Below are 17,888 nucleotides of genomic sequence, written 5' to 3' on the forward strand. Positions count from 1 at the left end.
TAGTTTTTCACTTGGGATGATTCTCTTGTGCTTGTTCCTATCTTGACCCAGGCAGCTCTTGTCCCTCCTCCCTGACTATTCTGATGACTAGTTTCCTCTGACAACTAGAGAAACTCCTTCAGCATTTCTTTTCTGTCCCTTACAGTGAGGCTCCTGCCTCTCCCAGCACTCAGGAGGCTATCCAGGGCATGCTGTGCATGGCCAACCTGCAGTCCTCATCATCCTCACCAGCTACCTCCAGCCTGCAGGCCTGGTGGACCGGAGGGCAGGACCGAAGCAGCACGAGTTCCAACAGTGGGCTGGGCACAATGTCTAGCAGTCCTGCTTCCCAGCGCACCCCAGGGAAGCGGCCCATCAAGCGGCCAGCCTACTGGAAAACCGAAAGCGAGGAGGAAGAGGAGAACGCCAGTCTTGATGAACAGGACAGCTTGGGAGCATGCTTCAAGGATGCAGAGTATAGTAAGGGCAGCTGAGCACTGGAGTCAAGGCTAGGAGGGTTCCCCCTAGCCCCAATCTCAATCCCAAATCCAGTCCAGGACAGTCTGTAGTGAGCAAAGGCCTCACCATAAGCCTGATACTCAGTTTCTCTGTGCTGTATTTTCTTAATCTGTAAAATGGGAATATCTTACAAGTTGATGTACAGACTACCTGACACAGTGTCTTGCTTATGGGAGGCCCTCAAAAAATGATAGCTATTATAAGGACTTCCCTGGTGGTTCAGTGGTTAAGGCTCTGTGCTCCCAATGCAGGGGGCCTGAGCTCAATCCCTGGTCAGGAAGTTAGATCTCGTCTGCCACAACCAAGATCCAGTGCAGCCAAATTTAAATAAATAATTTTTTTAATGGTAGCTATTATCCATTTTTATCATTGTCCAGTTATCACTGCAGGTGACTCTTTTTTCCCTCTTACCTATTATACTTCCACTTGTTGTTGTTTAGTTGCTCAGTCGTGTCCGACTCTTTGCGACCCCATGGAATGTAGCCTACCAGGCTTTTCTGTCTATGGGATTTCCCAGGCAAGAATACTGGAGTGGGTTGCCATTTCCTCCTCCAGCAGACTTTCCCTATCCAGGGATCGAATCCACATCTCCTGCATTGGCAGATGGATTCTTTATCACTGAGCCACAAGGGAAGCCCCTTTACTTCCATTACCTGTATCATTTGTGTTATGTGTTGTTCAGTTCATCTCTTGCAAAGGTATATGACTTTTTAGTGGGCTTTTCACATTTAATAGATGACTCCTTTTTTAAACTAAAATGTATTGAGTATGCAGTGTATAAAGCACTTTTTTTATAGTGCAACTGAGTTGTAGGTTTTCGTTTTAACATTATTTTAAAAAGTAATCCTTGATGACCAAAAGTAGGACAGAGAAAGGAAAAATTCCCTTTGACTAACATTCTCCCCTCTCTGAGGAAGTTATCCAAAGGTAACATTTATTATCAGTTTGAAGTATACCTTTTAATTTTTTGTGTTTATACCCATTTGTAGACATAAATAGAGGTATAGTTTTGTTTTGTGTGTATGTGGTTCTACAACTTGCTTGGATTTCTTTCAACATCAGTATGTAGAGGTCTACTTCATCAATGCATTGGGATCTACCTGCTGCATAGTAGTCTGAAGCATAGGTGTACCATCATTTGTTTAACTGTCCCCTACTGGTTAACATTTAGGTTATTTCTAATTTTTAGTGTTATGAAAATTCTTGTAAATAACCTTTTGTTTTCATGTGCCAGTTAGCATTTCTCTAAAGTAGCTAGACCTGCTGAGTTGAAGGGTATATACAAAATAAATGTTAATGGTGCTGAATTCCCTCCACAAGGGTCAGTATATGAGCAGTGTATGAGAAATACCTGTTTCCCTACAGCCTTACCAACAGTGGTAATTTTTAATTTTTGCCAATCTGATGGCAAAAACTGATGTCACAGTTTGTTTTATATGTTTATTGACTTGTGCTTATTCCTTTCCTGTGAATTAATTACTCAGTTATTCACTCATTTTTAGAATGTTAGTTTTTCTTATTGATTTATAAGAATTCTTTATATATTCTCAATTTGTTGGAGTGTTTTTTATATATTCTGAAAATGTTGAAAAATATTTTCTTTTAGTCTGTTGCTTGTATTTTAATTTTACTTATGGTATCTTAGTGTGTAGTAGATTTCAGTTTTTACATAGTCGTCTTTGTCAACATTTTGTATTTTATGTTTTGGTAAGAAAATTTCTTATATTTTCACCTAAAAAGTATATAGAAGTTAAAATTTTATTTTTTCTGGAATTAAGTTTTATGAATTGTGGGAGGTAAGAATCTAACTTATTATTTTCCACACGGATAGTCATTTGCCCCAATAACCATTTATTGACTAGTTCATCAATTATCCCCTGATTTGAAGCTCTTCTTCTGTCTTAAACGAAATTTCCTTATATGTGTGGATTTCTTTCCTTTTTTTTTTTTTTTTTTTTTAATTAGGGGATGAGATGCTGAGTGGCTTGTGGGATCTTAGTTCCCTGATCAGGGATTGAACCCATACCCTCATCAGTAAAAGCACAGAGTCCTAACCACTGGACTTCAAGGAATTCCCTGAATTTGTTTTTCTGCTCTATTCCCAGTTCTATTGCTAAATAGCTATATTACTTTGGGCAAGCTAATTAACTTCTCTGTGATAATAGTATTTACCTCTTAGATTGTTGTGAGGAATAAATGAATTATACGTAAAGCAATTAGAATATTGCCCAGCACATAATAAGTGCTGTGTGTTAGATGTTATTAATAGTACTCTGTTCCATAAAACCAATTTGTCCATTCCTGTGGCACTACCTCATAGGTTAGTTACTACAGGCCTTGTGTCTGGTAGAGCAGATCCCCTCTGCAGAACTTGCTTTGGACCTAAGGAGAACAAGGATGTTCAGCAAGCCCATTATGTCTGGGTTGAACTGTGATTAGTCTTAATTTGTTACCAAGTTTCCCTGGCTACTCATCCTACCTTTAGCAATCACATTGACCAATAGGATTAGGGTTAGGGGAACTAACCTTAATAAGATTACCTTAAGTAATCCTTGCCCAGTTTGAACCCATTTGCATTTGCACCCAGTACTGTACTGGGTAATCAGTGGATCCTTTGTAGCCTTAAACTCTGCCTGGGCTTCTTTTAGAAGTAGGTTCTTGAGGGTATTTGCTCAAGATAGATAGCAACTTCATTAAATTAAAATCTGATCTAGAGCCTAGTCATCAGCAGTCTTTGTTGTTGGTTTTAGACACAGGGAGAAGTGTCTTCACAACTTGCTTCATGTGCACTTTCCACCATCCTCCTCGCCCACTGGCACTTAATTTTGTAGAAAACAAAGCCACCATTTGCCCTTCCTGATAGGAGGCACTGTTGTAGGATTTTTAGCTTTTATATGTAGATCTTCATATATAGGTTTTCTCTGAAATGTGAGAAAACTTACCACTAATTGGTTAAAAACAACATGCCAGGGAAAATTGCTTTTGAACCAGTGCAACTTCTAGATGACATTGCTGTCATTCTGCCATTTACCTTTGAATAGTCACAAAACAGGCCATCTTGTCCTTTTGTTTTCAAACACGGTCTGGCTCTATTCATGCTTTCTTGTATATCTCTTCTTCAGTTTATTACTATGTATTTTATTTTATAGTTTGGTTCCCATTGAAAATGGCACTTTTTATCTATCATATTTTCCAATTGGCTGTTGCTAGTATGCAGGAAAATAGTTGATTTTTCTATATTGTTCCTGTGTTACCTTACTATACTCTTGTTAGTTCTGTTAGTTTAGTTTTTTAGGTAATTGTCTTGGGCTCTTGAAGTAGGTGATCTATGTCCCCTATCTTAGTTTGCTAGGGCTGCCATAACAAAATACCACAGACTGGATGGCTGGAAGTGAAGTGAAGTGAAAGTTGCTCAGTCATGTCCAACTCTTTGCAATCCCATGCACTGTAGCCTGCCAGGCTCCTCTCTCCATGGAATTCTTCAGGCAAGAATACTGGACTGGGTAGCCGTCCCCTTCTCCAGGGAATCTTTCCAACCCAGGGATCAAATCCAGGTCTCCCACATTACAGGTAGATTCTTTACCATCTGAGCCAACAAGGAAGCCCAAGAATACTGGAGTAGGTAACCTATCCCTTCTCCAGGAGATCTTCCTGACCCAAGAATTGAACCAGGGTCTCCTGCATTGCAGGTGGATTCTTCACCAGCTGAGCTACCAGGGAAGCCCACAGAACAATAGAAATTATTCTTTTCACAGTTCTTGAGGCTAGAAATTCAAGATCAAATTATTAGCAGAGTTGCTTTCTCCTGAAGACTCACCTTGGCTTGCAGATGATCTCCCTCTTGCTACATTTTCACGAGGTGATCCCCTATGCATACAGGCTCCTATTGTCCCTCTGTATATCCCAATCTCTTCTTAAAAAGGGAGCAGTCTGATTGGGTTAGGGCCCACCCTAGTGGCCTCATTTTAATCTAATTACCTCTTTCAAAGCCTTATCTCCAAATACAGTTATAGTCTGAAGTACTAAGAGTTAGGAATTCAACATACGAATTTTGGAGGGAGGACACAGTTATCCCATAACACCCCCTTTCTTTCTGGTATTTATACCTCTAGATTTTCCTAGTTTTATTACAGGTGGTAGAGGCATCCTTATGTTGTTTCTGACTTTACAGGTAATGTTGACAGTGTTTATCCAATCAATATATAGGGCTCTGTAGGTCTCCAGTAGACTACTCTCATGAAGTTCAGGGGAGTCTCTATCTAGTTAGAGAGGTTTTTGTTTGTTTTAAAAACTGGAGTGGAATTAGGTTTTATCAAATTTTGGGGGGGCACCTTTTGATATAAACACATAGTTTTTCTCTTAATTTGCTAATGGTGATTTGTATTAATAGAATTACTGATTTAGAATTGATATTTCTGTCTTAAAATTAACTGTATTTGGGGCTTCTCAGGTGGCGCTAGTAGTAAAGAACCCACCTGCCAGTGCAAGAGACAAAAGAGACCCAGGTTCAGTCCCTGGGTCAGGAAGATTGCCTGGAGGAGGGCACAGCAACCCACTCTAGTATTCTTGCTTGCAGAATCCTATGGACAGTGGAGCCTGTTGGGCTATAGCCCATAGGATAGCAAAGAGTCAGACATGACTGAAGCAACTTTGCACTCAATTTCTGGCTTTATTTTATTCCTTTTTCTTAATGTACTTTGTACAACATCTTGAGTTGAAAGCTCTGTTCATTTATTTTCAGTCTGCCCTTTTGATAAAATATTTTTTAATTTTATTTTTTAAATTAACATTTAAATAAAATTGGCTTTGTTGATATACACATGCTTAGATTCTTGTAACCACCACAATCACCACTACTACCACAATGAGTAGAACACAACCCCTCCAAAGTCCTTTATATTATCCCTTAGTAGTCATGCCCTCCCTCTATCCCTAACTCCTGGCAACCACTGTTCTCCATCACTGTGATTTTGCCTTTACCAGAATGTCATATAAAGGAATTACACAGTATGTAATATTTTGAGACTGACCTCTTTTACTTAGCCTAATGCCTTTAAGATTTATCCATGTTGTCACATATCGATAGCTTGTTCTTTTTTTATTGAAGAATTGTATGAATCTACCACAGTTTCATTTTGTTTATTTTGGGTGAGCCATGTGGCATGCAGGATCTTAGTTCCTTGACCAGGGATCAAACCCCTGCCCCCTGCAGTAGAAGCACAGAGTCCTAACCACTGGACTGTCAGGGAAATTCCTCTACCACAGTTTATTAATTTACCCATTGAAGGACACTGGATTATTTACAGCTTTGGGTGATTATGAATTGGGCTGCTGTGAACATTTGTGTGAGGCTTTTGGGTGAACATGAGTTTCCCTAGGGTAAAGACCTAGCAATAGCATTCCTGAACGGTGTGGGCAGTAGATGCTTTAACTTTATTGGAAACTGCCAAACTGTTTTCCAGTGATTGTGCCATTTTACATTCCCACCAGAAATATGTGAGAGTTCCAATTGTTCTGCATACTCACCAGCACTTGGTATTGTTAGTACACTTATTTTAGTCATCCTAATACGTGTGTGGTGATACCTCATTTTGTGGCTCATCTAATGGCTAATTATGTTGAGCATCTTTTCATGTATTTATTTGCTACTCATATACTCTTTTTTGAAATGTCTTTAAACAGACACTTGGAACAACTACTGCCTTTTAAAAAATTAGGTTGTTTAACTGTTGAGCTTTGAAAGTTCTTTGTATAGTCTGGATTCAAGTCTCTTGTCAGGTATGTGATTTGCAAATATTTTCTCCCACTCTGTGGCTTGTATTTCATTCTCTTATGGCTTTCTTAAACACGTTCACATTCTAGAAAGTCTAGTTTATCAGTTTTATCTTTCATGGCTTATGCTTCTTTTTAACAACTCTTTCTGTAAACTCAGGGTGCACTTTTCTCCTTTTTTAACCTAACAACTGTATGGTTTTAGGTTTTGCATTTCTATCTGTGTTCCATTTTGACTAAATTTTCACATAACATATGATGTTTAGGTTGGGTGAACCTTTTTTTGGCATATGGGTGTCCACTTGTTCCAACACCATTTCTTGAAAAGAAGATTTTTAATTTTTATTTTTCTATTAACTTGCATTTGTACCTTTGTCAAAAGTGGAATGACCATATTTGTGTGGTTCTGTCTCTGATTTGTTCTTTTCCATTGATCTGTGTTATCAATCCCTTTGTCAAAACTTCACTGTCTTGATTGCTGAAGCTTTATAGTAATTCTTTTTTTTTTAAGATTTATTTATTTTTGGCTGCACTAGGTCTTCGTTGCTGTATACAGGCTTTCTCCAGTTGTGGAGATTTGGGTCTACTCTTTGTTGTGGTGTGCTGGCTTCTCATTGAGGTGGCTTCTCTTGTTGCAGAGCACTGGCTCTAGGTGCACAGACTTCAATAGTTGTGGCACCTGGGCTTAGTTGCTCCGCGGCCTGTGGGATCTTCCCTAACCAGGGGTCAAACCTGTGTCCCCTGCATTGGTGGGCAGATTCTTAACCACTAGACCACCAGGGAAGCCCTATAGTAATTCTTAAAATCGAGTAATACAACGTCTTCAATTTTTTCTTTCCATAAAATTTAAGAGTCAGTTTGTCTGAATCTACAATAATTTCTGCTAGGGTTTTGGTTGGAATTATGTTAACTATATAGATCAATTCAGAGAGAATTGTGATCTTTATTTTTTATTAAGGTGAAATATATAGCTAAACATATATATATGTATATATAATTAAACATGAAATACATAATTATAAACATTTTAAAGTTTACAGTTCAGTGATATTTAGTGCATTCACAGTGTGGTGCAACCACAGCCTCTCTCTGTTTCCAGTATATTTTCGTGGCCCCAGAAAAATATCCTGGATCCATTAAATAATTGTGTCCCATGTCCCCACTCATCTCATCCCCTGGTAACCACTAATCTGCTTTCTGTCCATATGGATTTGCCTGTTACGGATATATGATATAGTAGTAATCATATAGTATGTGATCTTTTGTGTCTGGCTTCTTTCACTTACCATAATGTTTTTAAGGTTTATCCAAGTTATAGGATGTATCAGTATTTTGTTCCTTTTTATGGTTAAGTAGTATTTCATTGTATGGATATACTACATTTGTTTATCCATTCATCTGCAGATAGGCATTTGAGTTATTTCCACCTTTTGGCTGTTATGAATAATGCTGCTATAGATGTTTGTGTGCATGTTTCTGTGTGGGCACATGTTTTCATTTCTCTTGGACATATACCCGGGAGTAGAATTACTCAGTCCTATGGTAATTCTGTGTTTAACTCTTTGAGGGACCACTGAAACATTTTACACAAGGACTGCAAGAGAATTGTCACCTTAGATATATTGAATCTTCTAATTTGTGTGCATGATATGTTCCTCCATATTTACTCTTTGAAAAATTTCATCAGCGTTTCATAGTTTTGAGCATACAGATCCTGCATATGCTTTTTTTATTAGATTTATCCCTGAGTTCTGTATTTTTTTTGCAAATACTGTAAATGGTACCTTTTTAAACCCTTGGTTTCTAATTGTTTATTGCTAGTGTAATGTGTGTGTGTGTGTGTGTGTATATGTATATAAAACACAAAGACACGACTTAGCAACTGAACAACAAGTGTATATAAATATGATTGATTTATATTGACTTTATATCCTGCAACCTTGGTAAACTCACTTATTCTAGGAATTTTTTTGGAATTGTTGTTCAGTCACTAAGTCATGTCTGACTCTTTGTGACCTCATGGACTACTGCATGCCAGGCTTCCTCGTCCTTCACTGTCTCCTGGAGTTTGCTCAGACTCACATCCATTGAGTCAGTGATGCCATCCAGCCATCTCATCCTCTGTCGTCCCCTTCTCCTCCTGCCCCCAATCCCTCCCAGCATCAGAGTCTTTTCCAATGAGTCAACTCTTCGCATGAGGTGGCCAAAGTACTGGAGTTTCAGCTTTAGCATCATTCTTTCCAAAGAAATCCCAGGGCTGATCTCCTTCAGAATGGACTGGTTGGATCTCCTTGCAGTCCATGGGACCCTCAAGAGTCTTCTCCAACACCACAGTTCAAAAGCATCATCAATTCTTCGGCACTCAGCTTTGTTCACAGTCCAACTCTCACATCCATACATGACTACTGGAAAAATCATAGCTTTGACTATGCAAACCTTTGTTGGCAAAGTGATGTCTCTCCTTTTTAATATGCTGTCTAGGTTTGTCATAGCTTCTTTTTTGGTATATTCTTTGTATTTTTTTGTCTAGATGATTGTGATCATGTCATGTGCAAGTAGGGACAATTTTATTCCTTTCTTTCCAATCTTTGTTTTCCTTCTTGCCTTTTTGCTCTGGCTACGATTTTCAAGCACAATGTGGTGAGGGTGAACTAACACCCTTGCCTTGTTTCCAATCTAAGGGAGAAATCATCTTTTTACTAATACGGTGTTATCTGTGTAGGTTATCAAGGTAAGGAAGTTCACTTCCATTCCTTTTTTGCTGTTTTTTGTTTTTTTTTTTTTTTTTTATGAATGAGTGTTGAATTTTCCCAATGTGTTTATTCCACCAATGGATATAATCATGTTGTTTTATTCATTTAATCTGTTAAGATTGTAGGTTACATTGATTGATTTTCAAATATCACAGAATTAAAATCACAGGATAGACCTTAATTGCTAATGATGTATTATTCTTTTTATATATTATTGGATTTGATTTACTAGTATTTCACTGAGGATTTTTGTGTCTTTGTTCATGAGGGATATTGGTCTATAATTTTTTTTTCTTATATTTTAGTTTTGGTATCAGGGCAATCAGTGCTGGCCTCAAAGAATGAGTTGGGAAATGTTCCTCCTCTATTTTCTAGAAGAGATAATGTAGAATTAGTGGGTTTTAAAAAATGTTTAGTAGAATTTTTGAGTGAAACCACCCAGGCCTAGGGATTTCTTTTTATGTTTTAACTATGGATTTATTTTCTTTGGTAGATATAGAATTATTCAGATTTTCTATTTTGTCTTGGGTAAGTTTTGATAGTTTGTGGTATTCAAGGAATTGGTCCATTTTAGCTAAGTTGTAGAATTTATGAGCATAGAGCTGTTTGTAGTTTTCCTCTATTATCCTTTTAGTGTCCGTGAGGTCTTTAGTGATATTTTTAATTTGATGTTATCTTTTTCATTTTTATACTTAATGTTAGTAATTTTTATCTTTTATTGTCGTTCTTGTTGGCATCTTATCCATTTGATCTTTTCAAAGAACAGTTTTTGGTTTCACTTAAACTTCATTAAGATTTGTTTTTTTCACATAGGATTTAGTCTATCTTGATAATTTTGTGTTGTAAACTTGAGAAGAATGTATATTCTGCTACTGTTGGGTTGAATATTCTATCAGTTTCAATTTAATCTTGTTGATTAGTGATAATCTGTATCTTTGCTGATTTTTCATCTACTTATTTTCTTGATTACTGAGAGAGATGTGTTGAAGTCTCCAAGCATAATTGAGAATTTATCTGTTTCCCTTTTTAGTTCCATCGGTTTTTGCTTTGTACAGTTGGAAGCTCTGATGTTAGGTGCATCCACATTTAAAGATTGCTTTGTTTTCTTGTCATTATGTTTACCATCTTATCATTCTTTTCTATCCCTTTTCATCCCTGCTAATTTTCCTTGGTCTGAAGTTACTTTATACATTATTTATTTATAACTGGATATTTGTGCCTTTGACCACCTTCATCCAATTCCCTTACTCCTCACCTGCTGCCTCTGGTAACCACAAATCTGATCTCTTTTTCTATCAGTTTGGGATTTCTTTTTCAGGTTCCACATATAAGTGAGATCATATATTATTTGTCCTTCTCTATCTGACTTATTTCACTTAGCATAATGCCCTTCAGTTCACATATGGTAGGATTTCTTTCTTTTTTTTTGGCTGAGTAGTATTCATTCATTTGTATGTGTATCATTTTCTTTATTCATTTGTCTATTGATGGACATTTAGGTTGTTTGATTTTCTTACGTTGAACCACTCTTGCATTCCTGGGATAAATCCCCCTTGGTCATAGCATATACTTATTTTAATAGGCTGCTGAATTTGGTTTGCTAGTATTTTGTTAAGGATTTTTACATCAGTATTCGTAAAGCATATTAATGTGTAGTTTCCCTTTCCTGTAGCATCTTTTTTCTGGCTTTGATATCAGGGTCGCATAGAATGAGTTAGCATGTGTTCTCTCCTCTTCTGTTTTTTGAAAGAGTTTGACAGGGATTGAAATCATTAAATGTCATGTATGGATGTGAGAGATGGACTATAAAGAAAGCTGAGCACTGAAGAATTGATGCTTTTCAACTGTGGTGTTAGAGAAGACTCTTGAGAGTCCCTTGGACTGCAAGGAGATCCAACCTGTCAATTCTAAAGGAAGTCAGTCCGGAATATTCATTGGAAGGACTGATGCTGAAGCTGACACCCCAATACTTTGACCACCTGATGCCAAGAACCGACTCATTGGAAAAGACCCTGATGCTGGGAAAGATTGAAGGCGGGAGGAGAAGGGGACGACAGAGGATGAGATGGTTGGATGGCATCCCTGACGCAATGGACATGAGTTTGAATAGGCTCCAGGAGTTGGTGATGGACAGGGAAGCCTGGAGTGCTGTAGTCCATAGGGTTGCAAAGAGTCAGACAGGACTGAGTGACTGAACTGAATTGAACTGAACTGAGAAACCACCAGTGAAACCATCAAATAACCTTAACTTTTCTTTGTTGGAAGCTTTTTGATTTTTTATTCAATCTCTGTACTTAATATACGTGAGTTCAGATTTTCCACTTCTTCAGTCAGTTTAGGTGATTTGTGTGCTTCTAGGAATTTGTCATTTTGTATAGTTTATCTAATTTGTTAGCATACAGTTCATAGTATTTTCTTATAATCCTTTTTATTTCTGTAAAGTTTGCAATAATGTCCCCACTTTCATTTCTCATTTCAAGTATCTTTGTCTTCTCTTTCTTCTTCTTTGTTAGTCTAGCTAAATATGTGCATATTTTGTTGATTATCTTTCAAGCAACCAAATTTTGATTTTGTTGATTCTGTTTTTCTTTTTTTATTTCACTCATCTCTGCTCAGATCTTTATTATTCCCTTCCTTCTGTTAGTTTCAGATTTAGTTTGTTCTTTTTCTAGTTTCTTAAGGTGTAAAATTAGGTTACTGATTTGATATCTTTCTTCTTTTTTAATATTGTAAGCATTTGCACGCATAAATGTCTCTCTGAGCACTGCTTTTATTGCATCCCATAAGTTTTGTGTTTTGGTTTTCCTTCCTCTTAGAGTTTTTAAAAATTAACTTTTGATTTTTTCCCTCTAATCTATTGATTTTTTTCAGAGTATATTGTTCAATTTTCACCAGTTTATAAATTTTCCAGTTCTGTTACTGATTCCTAGTTTTATTCCATTGCTTTTGAAGAACATACTTTATATGATTTTATTCTTTTAAATTATTGAGACTTGTAGGCTAAATTATGGTCTATCCTGGAGAATAATCCATGTATACTTGAGGAAAATGTATATTTTGCTGTTTTGGGGTGAAGTTTTCTGTATTTGTTGGTTAGGTCTAGTTGACTTATAGTGTTGTTCAAGTATTCCATTTCTTTATTGATCTTCTATCTGGATGTCTTATTCACTATTGAAAGTAAGGTATTGAAGTTGCCAACTATTATTATAGAACTGTTTCTCCCTTCAAGTATGTCAATATTTGCTTTATATGTTTTTGGTTGAATGACCTTTTTATTACTGTGTAATACCCTTCCTTATCTCCTGTAACAATTTTGTACTTAAATTCTATTTTGCCAGATATTAGTATAGCTACCCTAGCTCTCTTTTTGGTTACTGTTGGCATGGGATACCTTTTTCTATCCTTTCACTTTCAACCTAATTGTTTCTTTGGACCTACTGTGAATCTCTCATATGTAGTATACAGTTGAATCCTGTTTTTGACCGAGTCTATCTTTCTTTGCCTTTTGGAGGGTGAATTTTTTTTTTATTAATTTTATTTATTGGCTGCAGTGTGTCTTTGTTGCTTTGTGCGGGCTTTTTCCAGTTGCGGTGAGTGTGAGGCTACTTTTCATTGTGGTGTGTGGGCTTCTCATTGTGGTGGCTTATTTTGTTACAGATCATGGGCTCTAGGCATGCAGGCTTCAGTAGCTGCAGCATGCGGGCTCAATAGCTGTGACTTGCAGGCTCAGTATTTGTGGTGCAGGGTCTGTGGTGCATGGTCTTAGCCACACTGCAGCATGTAGAATCTTCCCAGACCACGGAGCAAACCTGTGTCCCCTGCATTGGCAGGCAGATTCCTACCCAGTATGCCACCAGAGAAGTTCTGAAGAATGAGTTTAAACCATTTACAATTAAAGTGATTTCTGGTATGGAAGGACTTCAGTTCAGTTCAGTTGCTCAGTCGTGTCCGACTCTTTGCGACCCCATGAATCGCAGCACGCCAGGCCTCCCTGTCCATCACCAACACCTGGAGTTCACTCAGACTCACGTCCATCGAGTCAGTGATGCCATCCAGCCATCTCATCCTCTGTCGTCCCCTTCTCCTCCTGCCTCCAATCCCTCCCAGCATCAGTCTTTTCCAGTGAGTCAACTCTTCGCATGAGGTGGCCAAAGTACTGGAGTTTCAGCTTTAGCATCATTCCTTCCAAAGAAATCCCAGGGCTGATCTCCTTCAGAATGGACTGGTTGGATCTCCTTGCAGTCCAAGGGACTCTCAAGAGTCTTCTCCAACACCACAGTTCAAAAGCATCAATTCTTCAGCGCTCAGCCTTCTTCACAGTCCAACTCTCACATCCATACACAACCACAGGGAAAACCATAGCCTTGACTAGACAGACCTTTGTTGGCAAAGTAATGTCTCTGCTTTTGAAAATGCTGTCTAGGTTGGTCATAACTTTGCTTCCAAGGAGTAAGCGTCTTTTAATTTCATGGCTGCAGTCACCATCTGCAGTGATTTTGGAGCCCAGAAAAATAAAGTCAGCCACTGCTTCCACTGTTTCCCCATCTATTTCCCATGAAGTGATGGGACCGGATGCCATGATCTTCGTTTTCTGAATGTTGAGCTTTAAGGCAACTTTTTCACTCTCCGCTTTCACTTTCATCAAGAGGCTTTTTAGTTCCTCTTGTCATCTGCATATCTGAGGTTATTGATATTTCTCCCGGCAATCTTGATTCCACCTTGTGCTTCTTCCAGCCCAGCGTTTCTCATGATGTACTCTGCATAGAAATTAAATAAGCAAGGTGACTAGATACAGCCTTGACGCACTCCTTTTCCTATTTGGAGCCAGTCTGTTGTTCCATGTCCAGTTCTAACTGTTGCTTCCTGACCTGCATATAGATTTCTCAAGAGGCAGATCAGGTGGTCTGGTATTCCCATCTCTTTCAGAATTTTCCACACTTTATTGTGATGCACACAGTCAAAGGCTTTGGAACAGTCAATAAGGCAGAAATAGATGTTTTTCTAGAACTCTCTTGCTTTTTCCATGATCCAGCGGATGTTGGCAAGTTGATCTCTGGTTCCTCTGCCTTTTCTAAAACCATCTTGAACATCAGGAAGTTCACAGTTCACGTATTGCTGAAGCCTGGCTTGGAGAATTTTGAGCATTACTTTACTCATGTGTGAGATGAATCAATTGTGCGTTAGTTTTAGCATTCTTTGGCATTGCCTTTCTTTGGAATTGAAATGAAAACTGACCTTTTCCAGTCCTGTGGCCACTGCTGAGTTTTCCAAATTTGCTGGCATATTGAGTGCAGCACTTTCACAGCATCATCTTTCAGGATTTGAAATAGCTCAACTGGAATTCCATCACCTCCACTAGCTTTGTTCGTAGTGATGCTTTCTAAGGCCCACTTGACTTCACATTCCAGGATGTCTGGCTCTTGGTCAGTGATCACATCATTGTAATTATCTGGGCCTTGAAGATCTTTTTTGTACAGTTCTTCTGTGTATTCTTGCCACCTCTTCTTAATATCTTCTGCTTCTGTTAGGTCCCTACCATTTCTGTCCTTTGTTGAGCCCATCTTTGCATGAAATGTTCCCTTGGTATCTCTAATTTTCTTGAAGAGATCTCTAGTCTTTCCCATTCTGTTGTTTTCCTCTATTTCTTTGCATTGATCGCTGAAGAAGGCTTTCTTATCTCTTCTTGCTATTCTTTGGAACTATGCATTCAGATGCTTATATCTTTCCTTTTCGCCTTTGCTTTTCGCTTCTCTTCTTTTCACAGCTATTTGTAAGGCCTCCTCAGACAGCCATTTTGCTTTTTTGCATTTCTTTTCCATGGGGATGGTCTTGATCCCTGTCTCCTGTACAGTGTCACGAACCTCATTCCATAGTTCATCAGGCACTCTGTCTATCAGATCTAGGCCCTTACCTATGCTATTTTGTTATTTGTTTCAATATGTCTAAATTTTTTTGTTCCTCATTTCCTAAGTTACTGCTTTCTTTTATATTTAATTGATATTTGGAGGATGGTATACCAAATTGACTCACTGAGTTCCTTTTTTATGCTTTTTAGTTTTCAAAAGTGGTTACCCTGGGGATTACAACTAACATTCTAACTTTATAACAATCTAGTTTGAATTAATACAATCCAGCTTCTATAGCATACAAAGACTGCTTCTATATAGCTCTCCCACCCATGTATGTTATTTTTGTCACAAATCACATCTTTAAACATTGTGATCCTTTTGACATAGACTTATGGTTACTGTTTTATACATTGGAACTGTTAAATAATGTAGAAAAAAAGAGTTAGAAATCACAACTACAGCAATACTGACTTTTATATTTACCTCTGTAGTTGCTTTTATTGATGTTTTTCTATACTCTCAAATGTCCTTTTATTTCACTCTGAAGGACTTTGTTTAGCATTTCTTAAATGGCAGATTTATTAATGGACTACCCCAGCCTTTGTTTACTTGAGATGTCTTAATTTGCCTTCATTTTGGAAGAATTGTTTTTCCAGATATACTTTTGGTTGACAGTTTTTTCTTTCAGCACTTAAAATATATCATCTCACTGTCTTGTGGCCTTCATTGTTTATGATGAGAAATTGGTTGTTTTATTGTGCTGTCTTGCTGCTTTCAAGATCCTCTCCTTTGTCTTTCTTTTATTTTTTCTTACACAAAGCAGAACTCTAGTAAGTTCTCCTTTTTATTTCAAAATTAAAGTGCGTTTATCATTAAAAAAAAAAGTAAACAAAGTCCCCCATGTGGCACTGCCAGATAAACTACAGAACTTCCCATTAATTTAGGATTTCAGATAAACAACAAATAATTGCATGAACATGCTTGTTCTAAAAACAAATATTTGCCGTTTATCTAAAACTTAAATTTCATTGGATGTTTTGTATTTTTTATTTGCTAAGTCTGGCAACTCTATACCATAACCCAGTTAACACTCTGGGTAACATGTTGAGGTGTATTTATACACTTTTAAAATCCCGTCTTTCTTTTGACAAAGTAGTTCTATATTTTCTTCTTCCTTGTCTTTGTCTATTGACCGTTTAAATATCATTCATCTCAGTGTGAATATCTGAGATTATCCTACTTGGAATTTGTTGAGTTTCTTAGATGTATATTTTCATGTATTTCATAAAACTTGGAAAGTTTTTGGTCATTGTATCTTCATGTAGTTATTCTGCCTTTTTCATGCTTTCCTCTCCTTCTGACACTCCCATATGAATATGTTGGTTAAGCTTGATAGTGTCCCAACAGTCCCTTTACCTCTGTTCATTTTTCTTTTTTCTTTCTTTCTGCTCATCAGATTAGATAATTTTTTCTTCATATTTGCTGAGTCTTTGCCTACTCAAAATCTGCTTTTGAATCCCTCTCGTGAATTGTTTATTCAAGCCATTGTACTTTTCAACTCCAAAACTTCTATTTGGTTTCTTTTTATATTTTCTATTTCCTGATTGATAGTCTCTTGTTAAATTGAGACATGGTTATTTTTTTAATCATATTTAAGACAATTGATTTAGTCTTTGTATAGTAAGTCTAATGTCCAGGCTTCCTCATGGATAAATTTTATCAATTTTTTTTCTATAAATGGGACATACTTTTCTGTTTCTCTGCATACCTTATAAATTTTTTTGTTGAAACCTGGACCTTTTGAATAATATACTGTGATAACTGGAAATCATACTTTCCTTTCTCCCTAGAGATTAACTGTTATTGCTTATTGTGAGCTACAATTATCTATTTACTTAATGAATTTACAAATGATTTTTTGCAAATACTGTGTTCTTGTTGTGTGTGGTCACTGAAGTATCCATTTCATTGCCTCAGCAGTCAGCTGAGGTTTCCTGAAAGAATTTTTATAAGTTCCTTAATTTAGCAGGTTTTTTCTTTGTTAAACATTCCTTTTGTTGTTGTAAGTTTTTGATTGGATTACAGAATCACCCAAAAGTTTATTATATAAGTTTTTGACACCCTAATGGTTGCTTCAATAAAAAACAGATCCTTGGAGCTCCCAATTCCATCATTTTTGGAGGGGGCATCACTCCTCCCACCCTCATATTTTTAATATGCATATTTTAACTTGTATTTTTTAAATGTCTGAAATGAATTATTATCTACATCTTATTTCATCTTGACTAAGACATGAACCTTAGAGTAGATTTCCTTTTGTATATTACTTTATACCTTATGATCTCTCAGTCCTCAGAACTTTGCAAGGCAGGTAGCATCTATTATTTCAATTTTATGGTTGAGGGTAGTGAGACTTACAGAAGTTCTTGGCTACAGAGCTAGTGTGTCAGTCCAAATTTCAAAGTAATTGTCTAATCCTGAAACTCGAGGTCTTTCTACCATACCGCACTTCTACTTTCCTTTAGGTGGAAAAAACCTTTCAAACTCAATGAAATAATCGACAAACCCAACATTGACAGCCATTAGGCTAGTAGGGATGGAACCTTTGTCAAACAACTCTGTTACCAGTAGTCTTTTCTTTCTAGGGACAATTAATAAAATTTTTTAAAAATTTAATGAGTCAGGAGGCAGAGGTTTTACTTCTTTGCTCAAGGAAGAAGGCCTGAAAAACAGACTCATTTTCCTACAGAGAGGCCCATCTGGAAAGAACTGTGAGAGTGGATTCCTCTCTCTGATGAAGTAGAATTCTAGAGAAGTTTGAAGCTGATCCTTAGTAGGAATGGGAAAATTAGGAGGAAATTTTCACTAAGAAGAAATTTTCACTCTCATTTTGCTTTTCTTTTAGGTTTAGCAGCAGTAGAGTAACCTCATCAGTAGGACCTTTCTAGACTTTCTTCCTATTAAATCATATAGATGTTGTATATATATGATAAAACTAGGTTTTTGTATGTATTTG

The 17,888-nt window shown here is 37.2% G+C and overlaps 1 protein-coding gene across 7 annotated transcripts in view; it reads left to right on the plus strand.

The window, feature by feature from the left end:
- PHF8 (PHD finger protein 8) overlaps positions 1-17,888 on the plus strand; it is a 97,803-nt gene that overhangs the window by 59,527 nt on the left and 20,388 nt on the right. For 6 of the 7 annotated variants that reach the window (XM_070366295.1, XM_005888460.3, XM_005888458.3 and 3 more), the window contains one exon: positions 146-459. In XM_070366295.1, coding sequence (XP_070222396.1) covers positions 146-459 — 314 coding nt within the window. The remainder of the gene's footprint in view (positions 1-145; positions 460-17,888) is intronic. The other variant, XM_070366296.1, reaches the window with a different exon arrangement.

This window comes from Bos mutus, chromosome X (assembly GCF_027580195.1).
Source record: "Bos mutus isolate GX-2022 chromosome X, NWIPB_WYAK_1.1, whole genome shotgun sequence".
NCBI classification, from domain to species: Eukaryota; Metazoa; Chordata; class Mammalia; order Artiodactyla; family Bovidae; genus Bos; species Bos mutus.